This window comes from Suncus etruscus, chromosome 14 (genome assembly GCF_024139225.1).
Source record: "Suncus etruscus isolate mSunEtr1 chromosome 14, mSunEtr1.pri.cur, whole genome shotgun sequence".
In the NCBI taxonomy this organism is placed as follows: domain Eukaryota; kingdom Metazoa; phylum Chordata; class Mammalia; order Eulipotyphla; family Soricidae; genus Suncus; species Suncus etruscus.
The window spans coordinates 37,525,233-37,535,540 of record NC_064861.1 but is presented as its reverse complement, the minus strand read 5'-3'; the positions used below and the strand labels follow the sequence as shown (position 1 = coordinate 37,535,540).

General features: G+C 40.8%; 1 protein-coding gene across 1 annotated transcript; it reads left to right on the top strand.

Annotated features, from left to right (window-relative positions):
- Positions 1-816: 816 nt before the first annotated feature.
- Positions 817-1,481, top strand: LOC126027776 (60S ribosomal protein L9-like). Its single transcript, XM_049786790.1, is given in 2 exon segments — positions 817-1,340; positions 1,343-1,481. Coding segments are annotated over 2 exon segments (573 nt in total). The 5' UTR covers positions 817-826; the 3' UTR covers positions 1,402-1,481.
- The last annotated feature ends 8,827 nt before the right edge of the window (positions 1,482-10,308 follow it).

The following is a 10,308-nucleotide window of genomic DNA, read 5'->3' as shown; positions in this document are numbered from 1 at the left end:
AGCGCCACCTCGCAGGCCCTTAATTTAAATTTTTTTTGTTTGTTTTTGTTTTTGTTTTTGGGCCACTCCCCGCGGTGCTCAGGGGTTACTCCTGGCTGTCTGCTCAGAAACAGCTCCTCGCAGGCACGGGGGACCATATGGGACACCGGGATTCGAACCAACCACCTTTGGTCCTGGATCGGCTGCTTGCAAGACAGACACCGCTGTGCTATCTCTCTGGGCCCTAATTTAAAATTCTTAATGCTATTTAACCAAGCACCTTTATACTGGAACATCCTAGTTCCTTTCCATAAACATCCCTAAACAAAATTACAAGAACATTTCTGCAGAAAATACAGTTTGAAAACAGGCTGTTAAACAAAGTACACAATAAAACATCAGAGCAATTGGGAAATATTTATTAGGAAAAACTATAGACCATTTTTTAACTAGCAACACAATGCAAATAGGGTTAAGAGATAAACCTGTAAGACATTCTTGCAATAATTTTCAGAGACAAAAGAGAGGAAGACTGGAAGTTACAGCCCACTTCATGAACCTCACCACAAAGAGTGATGAATTTAGTTAGAGAAATAACTACATTGCAAACTATCCTAACAATGAGAATGTATGAGGGAAATAGAAAGCCTGTCTAGAGCACAGGTGGGGGAAGGATGGGGAGGAGGGATATTTGGGACATTGGTGGTGGGAATGTTGCACTGGTGATGGGGGGTGTCCTCTTATATGACTGAAACCCAACCACAATCATTTTTGTAACCAAGGTGTTTAAATAAAATATTATTTTAAAAAATCAAGGTGCGCTCTTTTTGCCGCATCTACTGCGAGGATGAAGACCATTCTCAGCAACCAAACGGTCGACATTCCCAGGAATGTCGACATCTCCCTCAAGGGCCGCATGGTCATCATAAAGGGCCCCCGAGGCACCCTGCGGAGGGACTTTAACCACATCAACGTGGAGCTCAGTCTTCTGGGCAAGAAGAAGAGGCTCCGTGTTGACAAATGGTGGGGGAACCGGAAGGAGCTGGCTACAGTCTGCACCATCTGCAGTCATGTGCAGAACATGATCAAGGGGGTCACACTGGGCTTCTGCTACAAGATGAGGTCTGTGTACGCTCACTTTCCCATCAACGTGGTTATTCAGGAGAACGGGTCTCTTGTTGAAATCCGAAATTTCTTGGGTGAAAAATATATCCGCAGGGTTCGGATGAGATTAGGTGTTGCTTGTTCTGAATCTCAAACCCAGAAAGATGAGTTAATCCTTGAAGGAAATGACATTGAGCTTGTATCAAATTCAGCTGCTTTGATCCAGCAAGCCACAACAGTTAAAAACAAAGATTCCAGATATTTTTGGATGGCATCTATGTATCTGAGAAAGGAACTGTACAGCAGGCTGATGAATAAGATCTAAGTTTTCCAGTTACAGAAACAACAGGATATTCAAGAGGATTCTGTAGACCTATTTGTGATGAGATAAAATAAAAACTATTTGAATACCAAAAGAAAAAAAAATCAAGGTGCTAGAAGGAGAAAAAGGAGAGTGAGAGAGATAAATAAATAAATAAAAATGAAATAAAATTAAGATGCAGGAGGTTTTAAAACTAAGTTTTCCTGTTGGGCTTCACTGGGCTTCTGTCCTCTATCCATTTTTTCTTCATCATCATGGCGTCCAGATGCTGGTAAGCTGTTGACCAGTCCCCAGGGTGTGCAAGCTGAGTACCTGGCTTTGGCTCCTCAAAAACCCAGGCCAAGGGCCGTTCCGGGCTGGAGCCGCTTCATGGATCCCACTTGCCTGCCCAAGCACTCCCCACCGCTGCTGTGTCTCTGCCCTTTGGGACACCTAGTGTTGGAATGGGCGCCTGTCTGCAGGGAGTGCAGCTCTCCATCACCGCAACTTTGCATCTGGGAGTTTAAAGCAGTTGAGTGCCACGTCATGTATAAACATCTCCATTTAAGGGGAACTCAGGAGGCCCACCATATGTATCCCCGGATTTCCCTGGTGTGGAGAACTGAAATAACCCCCACAGGGGTTCCTCAAAAGGCCTGCTGTGGATGCTTCTTCCCTGCGTGAATAGTTGAGGAATTCTTAAAGAGATAAATCCATGCTATGGTATTACATCTTCTGTCATATTTGGCTACTCTCCTTTGTAAAATCTCAGGCAAAACTACAGCCTCAATCAAATTCGTTTCAGAAATCCCAGCACCAAAGATTACTAAGAGAACTCCTTTTCTGGATAATATTTAGCACCAAAATCAAAGACAATATTTTTTTTTCTCTTTTTCAAATATGTCCTTGCAGCCTCAGTTTTTGGTAATCAAGGGCTTAACCAGAATGCAGATCCTGGGCTATTGACTCTTCCCAGAAAATGGGAACTACACCTTAAGGGATTTAGCTCTTTCCTTTACTTGACTAAAACAATAGAGCCCAACTCAGTGAAGTTCATGTTCCTAGATTTTTTCTTCTGTGTCTTAATAATCCCTTATTTTGTATTTAAAGTTAGTTTGCTAAGAGCTGCCTTGAGTTGTGACCTTCTCCTTTGTAACTCAGAATTTTTTCTTTTTTTTTTTTGGTTTTTGGGTCACACCCGGCGGTGCTCAGGGGTTACTCCTGGCTGTCTGCTCAGAAATAGCTCCGGGCAGGCACAGGGGACCAGATGGGACACTGGGATTCAAACCAACCACCTTTGGTCCTGGGTCGACTGCTTGCAAGGCAAATGCAGCTGTGCTATCTCTCTGGGCCGTAACTCAGAATTCTTATGGCTCTCACCCTCAGCTTAAGTATTGTCTACTGTTAAACTTTGCTTTGTGATTGTAAACATTCTTCTCAATACCTATGACTGGCTTTATCCCTTATAAAACTCCCTGCTTAAAAATTAAACTTGTCTCAGGTCTATGCCAGAAGACTAAGGTCCCCATATACAATATTTTTGTGTGGTTATCATTTATTTCAGATTTCGCCACCCATGCAACCCCTCTCCCTGAAGTGGATTCGCTGAAATTCCACTGGCGCTGTAGGACAGAAGCCGCCTATAAGCCGCCTAAGTTAAGTTGTTTGAGCTGGAAAGTCTGATAGTTCCAGAACGGGAGATCCATGTTGGGGATTGGCTATTGGTCATCAGATTCCATCATCCAGATTCTAGTCCGCCATCAATGAAGCCCCATTTTTCTTGGCAATACTTAGCATCTCAGAATTCAGAATCATTTATGTATAAAAAAATCTGTAAGAAATATGTTTTTTAAAAAGTACTGTAATCAACTAGTGAGTGAGACTTTTCTAAAGTTGCTTCTTTTCGTAATTACTAGAAAATACTTTTAAATAATTTGTGGAGTTCTTTTATTGAATTAAAAAGTTTACATGGCAATATCACATAAGGAATATCCCAGAAAGAGAGGAAAGCAGCGGTGCTGTGGGACAGCCTTTTCTTTTTTCAGCTACATATTCCACACGGATCTCTCTGGTTCCCTAAGAACCAGTTCAGAGAAATTTTGGATAACCTCAACATATCTGCTTACAGATGAAGAAACCATAAAACTCAGACTGATACAGATTGGGTAAATTAAATTATTCAGTTCATCTAGATTTTGGAAAATGTTGTATTTCTCCTCCTCCCACCTCCTCCTCCTTTATTCTTATGTTCCAGGTATACAACCCAGGGCCTTGCACTTGCAAGACAATAATATGTCACTGAGCTTTATCTATGGCCTAGATTCGTTTTAAAGCATAGCCTGATCCAGATATTTCCAGTGTATTATCTTAAAGCCAGCTGATAACAACCTAGTTCTGACCCTTGAGGTCTTCTCACTTGTGTGAACTGTTATTTCAAGACCATGTTCTGGGAAAAATGTCAGTACCAAAATGCTTCTTGATTATTAACATGAAATAAAACAAATGGACAAGTTCAAAGTATAGCCATGTGATAGCACTATCACTCCTCTGAATGTTTTCAATAGCAGATGGGGTGACTTATAGCGCCATCTCTATTAGGTTAATACTTCCCCTATTCAGGGGTCTCAAACTCGCGGCCCGTGGGCCCTTTGTGGCCCTCAGTACAACATTTTGTGACCCTGCCCTAGAGGAATCTTTTTTTGTTTTGCTTTGTTTTAGTTGTTTGGGTCACACCCTCCAATGTTTAAGGCTTACTACTGACTTTGTACTCAAGGATCACCCCGACTTTGCCTCCTGCCGCCCCCAGGTAAATTGAGTTTGAGACCCCTGCCTATATTTTTTCTCCTTCTTCACCTCTCCCTCCCCTTTTTCTACATATTATCTTCTTTTTCATGTGTTCCCTTTCCTCCTTTTTCTCCCTTTGTCTCTTTCCCTTCCTTTCTTCTTCTTAATCCTCTCTTCTCATTTTAGAAATTAATATTCAGGAAGATCAAGAAAGATTCCAACTCTAAGTGTTCAAGTAACATGTTTACTATATAGTAGAAAGATTAGGGAGAAATCCAGTGAGGAATAATTTAGCTTCAGTTTTTCAGCTCCTAGCTATCCTCATAGATATAGACTTTAGGGGCCGGGAAGGTGGCGCTAGAGGTAAGGTGTCTGCCTTACAAGCGCTAGCCAAGGAACCGACCGCGGTTCGATCCCCTGGCGTCCCATATGGTCCCCCCAAGCCAGGGGCGATTTCTGAGCACATAGCCAGGAGTAACCCCTGAGCGTCAAACGGGTGTGGCCCAAAAACCAAAAACCAAAAAAAAAAAAAAGGCAGATATAGACTTTATTCCTTCAAGGCCTATTAAAGAACTATAATATTCTTTAATAGGGGTGAAGAGATAGAACAACAGGTTATGTGCATAATTTGCATACAGAAGGGCTGGTACAATCCCAGAATCATCTGACCCTAGACTTCTGCTAGCAGCTATCCTTGAGCACTGAGTCAGGAGTAGTCCCTGAGCATAGTTTCACATGCCCCAAATATTTTAATTTCCTCTTACAAAAAATCTCTAGTACAAATTTAACACTTCATTTTCAACTGTTTAGGAGATAAAATAAAATCTATTGTAGAGAGGCTTGACTTTCACTGGGCACCTGGCTCAGGATTACTACCCCTACACTAGTTCTGAGAATTATGCCCCATTGAAATGAAAGGTGTTAAGCTGATGATTTTGCTTGTGTAGAGAGGCATATCCAGAAGTGAAAAGGTAGCTATTAATTCATTAACATTAAGACATGTAGGAAATATTTAATTCATTGTGCAAAAGCTTGAAAGAAAGAAAGAAAAAGAGAGAGAGAAAGGAAGGAAGGAAGGAAGGAAGGAAGGAAGGAAGGAAGGAAGGAAGGAAGGAAGGAAGGAAGGAAGGAAGGAAGGAGGGGCCGGAGAGATAGCATGGAGGTAAGGCGTTTGCCTTTCATGCAGAAGGACGGTGGTTCAAATCCCGGCATCCCATATGGTCCCCTGTGCCTGCCGGGAGCGATTCTGAGCATGAGTCAGGAGTAACCCCTGAGCACTGCCGGGTGTGACCCAAAAAAAAAAAAAAAAAGACAAGAAATAAGGGAGGAAAGAAGGAAGGAAGAAGGGAGGGAGGGACTGAAGGAGGGAAGGAGGGAGAGGAGAAGCAAAGGAAGGAAGGAAGGAAAGAAGGAGGGGAGGAAAAGAAAAAAGGTGTGTATAGCAGGTTAATTTTTTGTTTTGCTTTGTTTTTGCTATTATTGTTGTTTTTGCATATGCACAGCAAAAGATAGGGAAAACAGAAAGGAGGGGCTGGAGCGGTGGCATTACGATAAGCCTTGCAAGTGCTAGCTAGGACGGACCACGGTTTGATCCCCCAGTGTCTCATATGGTTCCCCCAAGCCAGCAGCTTGGGGGTGCGATTTCTGGGTGCATAGCCAGAAGTAATCCTTGAACATCAACTGGTGTGGCCCAATAAACAAAACAAAACAAAAAGAAGTTAGAGGAAAATAGAAAGGAAAAACTTTTGGCCTAAAAACAGGGAGACACTACCCATGAAGCATCCTGCCATAAGACCAACTAGAGGCTCCAGGCATACAAATTTGTCTAACCTCAAAGCCTTTCTTTGTGGTCCCAGTAAAAGTTCTTCTCCATTAGAGTTGTCCCAGTCATGTTTCTCTAGATAGAGATCCTGGTTTTTGCACAGAACCAATGTCAAAGTCAGGGTGACAAGGAGTGTCTTCTGGTATCATCTCACCATTATGTGGCAATGCACAGAACCCTGCCCTGAAAACAACTTGTTGCTGTTTCCAAGTCATTGGGGTGTCATATGAGCCCACTCTGGAGCAAGTTGGTTCCAGGGCAGCATTAGAGTCTTCGCTGGTAGAAGTCTGATTCCTGGTGATGATGCAGAAAACCATGCTGGTTTCATAGATCTAAGGTTCAGGGGTGAATGGCTGCTGCCCAATTATCTAAATGCTAAGAGAAATGTTTAGGATGAACAGCCCTACTGCAATATAAATTTTATGAGTGCCTATCTCTATTAAATAAGAACTTGTTTCTATAGGTAAGATTTTCCCCCATTTTAATATACCTATGGGAAAAGGAACAATGCCACATGATACTGCTAGTGCATTGGGGGGGGGGGGTAAAAATAAGCTAAACAATCCCTATAATCTGGATATAACATGACCACAGAACCCACACTACTAGGATTTCCTATAAAACAGATTCAAAAAAAGAAATGGGGAAAATTACCTCTACATAAGTAAATAGACAATAACAACTATACCTCTCAAGAAAATACATCTAAAAAGATATACAAAGGAAATATAAAAATCATTTTAAGTCTTGAAATAGTCGGGGAGGGGTGGATAAAATCCTGAGCACAGTTTCAGCCTGTGACATGGTCTTGTGGAGTCTGAAAAATGGCTCCTAACAGTCACATATCAGGAATTCCTCGAACAGGGGTTTCTCAAAAACCTAATCTGGTTGTAACAGTCTACACTGAAGGGAGGTGGGAGAAAAGAGGCCACATAGGGAAAATTGGTATCAACAGTAATGGCAACTTCTTTTAGGGCTGAGGCAAGGAAGGTTAGAAATCTGTCTTTTTGCTTTGGGAGCTATTTGGCAGCTGGTTGAGGTGAAGGGAATGTTTTGGTTCCTGAGGAGTTATAAACACAGGTAAAAGAGTTGAATAGGGAGAAATAACAGATCAGGAGTGAGAGAGTAAAGGGTTAGAAAAGGATTTGTAAAGTAGTAAGTGGGGGGGGTTAAGGGGGAAGAAAGGATTATATACATATATATCAGGGGGAAGGATAATATACTACATAGACAGATATTATATATATTACAAATGGACATTAGACAGACATTGAGCTGGCCAGCACAGACATAGATACTGAGAATCAGTTGATGGGTTACAGATGGGATGGATCAGAACACTTAGCAAATATAAATCTGGCAAGTTTTATGTGAAAGTTTCCATTTTCTAGGCAAATTATTATTGGTAAGGGTAAACTTTATTGAAGAAAGGCTTCCTAGGTTAGATTGCCTATAGAACATTTTTAAAAACAATAAAAATTTTCAAGTGTAGAAATCCAAGTGCTATACTAATGAGCACTATAAGAGGAGTCTACACCATAAACTATCGTATAGTAGGACTTGAGCATCCAGGCTCCTTTCCTGAAAGTAAGCTGAAATAATTAGCATTATAGTATAATGGTAAACTACCTAAAATTGAAAAATAAATTGCAATAACATAATAAATGAGCACGGTAGCAGGAGTTTATGGCATGCAAATGCATAGTCCATTGTTATCAGTGGACATAAACATTAGATTAATTAGCAGATATAATCAAATAAAAATGAATAGATTAGAATTTTATCAAGGCATTATGAGCACTGTCTTTTGAGTCTAATATAATTTAGCACTGCAATGTGAAACTAGGGTGACCAACCTATATCACCAAGTACCACTGTCAAGGAGTGGGGCTAGAGCGATAGTGATAGTGATAGCGGCCAATACAGGATGAACCCGGGGTTGAATCCCGGTATCCCATATGATCCTCTAAGCCTGCCAGGAGTGACTTCTCAGCGCAGAGCCAGGAGTAACCCCTGACCACCACCGGGTGTGACCCAAAAGCAAACAAAAGGAAAGAAAGATCAAGGAGTTATAGACAAATTAAAATTAAGACACTAAAACTTCTTATAGTGAGCACTGTAGTGGGAGTCCATGGCCTTCAAACGCATTCTGCACCAGTTTCTGTGGACAAAAGCATTAAAACATTACTATAGACATATATAAAGAACAGTTGATTGGACACCTGCTCAATTGAAACAACTGTTTTCATTGCTGAAGGTCACTTTGAAGTATAGAAGTGAATATAAGATTTTATGTTTCTACTCTTCTACTTAGTTCCTTCTCTTCTCCTCACTATATTTGAAGGTGAAAGTTGTTTGAGACAACTACCATTTAGACCATTGCGTTGCCTCATGGAGTTATTCTAAATACCACATCAAGTAATATCATTCTGTACTTATCCTTCTTTTTCTGGCTACTTCATGTAACACATCTTCCTGTTCCATCCAAGTTGCTGCAAACTGCACGACTGCATCATTTCTTACAGCTCTGTAGTATTCCATTGTATACAGATAGCACATCTTCATGGCCACACACCTGCTGTTGGTCAGTCATCTAGATTGATTCTAAGTCCCAGCTATTATACTGAGGCTGCAATGAACAGCGGGGTGCAAACATTCCTCTGGCAGAACGTTTTTCTGTCCTAAGGCTAGACAACCAAAAAGGGTATTTGAGTCATATGGCAGTTCAATTCTGAGTTCAGTGAGACTGCTCCATACTGTTTTCCATAGGGGCTAGATCAGGTAGCATTTTCACCAGCAATGGAGGAGAGTGCCTTTCTCATCACATCCTCACTAACAGAGATTTTCCCATTATTTTTGATGTGTGCCATCCTCACTGGTCTAAGATGACATCTCATTGTTGTCTTGATTTCGATTTCCCTAAGTATAAATAATGATGAACATGTTTTCATGTGTCTATTGTCCACCTGTTGATCTTCCTCAGAGAAGTATCTGTTCATTTTTTTCTCGCCATTTTTTTTTTTCTGGTTTTTGGGTCACACCCAGCAGCATTCAGGGGTTACTCTTGGCTCTGCACTCAGAAATTGCTCCTGGCAGGCTTGCGGAACCATATGGGATGCCGGATTTGCACCACTGTCTGTCTTGGATCTGCTGGATGCGAGGCAAACACCCTATCGCTGTGTTATCTCTCCTGCCCCATCTTCTCACCATTTTTGATGAGATTTTTATGTTTTGTGAAGTTAACTTTTATGAGTACTTTATACATTCTTGATATCAACACTTGATCTGTTGTGTTGAATGCAAAATTCTTTTCCTATTCATTTAGCTGTCTTCAAATTTTAGCCCATGTTTCTTTTGCCATACAGAAACATTTTAGTTTGATGTAGTTTCATTTATTTAGGTTTGATGCTATCGATCTTTTAATTGGCATCTTACTATCTAAGTCTTCTTTGAGGTCTAAGTCTTAGAGTGTTTTTTTTTTAATTTTTATTTTTTTAATTTTTGGGCCACACCTGGCGGTGCTCAGGGATTACTCCTGGCTGTCTGCTCAGAAATAGCTCCTGGCAGGCACGGGGGACCATATGGGACACCGGGATTCGAACCAACCACCTTTGGTCCTGGATCGGTTGCTTGCAAGGCAAACGCCGCTGTGCTATCTCTCTGGGCCCAAAAAGTGTTTTTTCTATGTTTTCCTCAATGAACTTTATGGATTCGGGTCTAATATCAAAGTCTTTAATCCACTTTGAATTGACTTTTGTGAAAGGTGTGAAATATGGATCAATCTTTAATTTCTTACATGTGGTTATCCAATTGTTGCAACCCTATTTGTTAAAGAGACTGTCTTTGTTCCATTTCATATTCTTGGCTCCTTTATCAAAGATTAGTTGTTCATATGCTTGGGGGGTTGTCACTATATATTTTATTCTGACCCATTGGGCGGCTGAAAATCTGTCTTTGTTCCAATACTATGCTGTTTTGATCATTATGGCTTTGTAGTAGAGCTTAAAATTAGGTAATGAGATGCCTCCCAATTTCTTGTTTTTCAGTATTGATTTGGCTATGCTAGGTCTTTTATGGTTCCACATGAATTCTATAATTGATTGTTCTAAGAATTGGAAGAATAATGTCTAAATTTAAATAGGGATTCATTGAATCTGTATAATAGTTTAAGTAAGACAGACATTTAGAAGATATTTATTCTTCCAATCCCTTAACATGGATTGTTCTTTCATTTCCATAGGTCTTCAGTTTCTTTCTGAAGAGTTTTGAAGTTTTCTTGATATAGACCTCTCACTTCTCTTGTTAATTCCTAGGTACT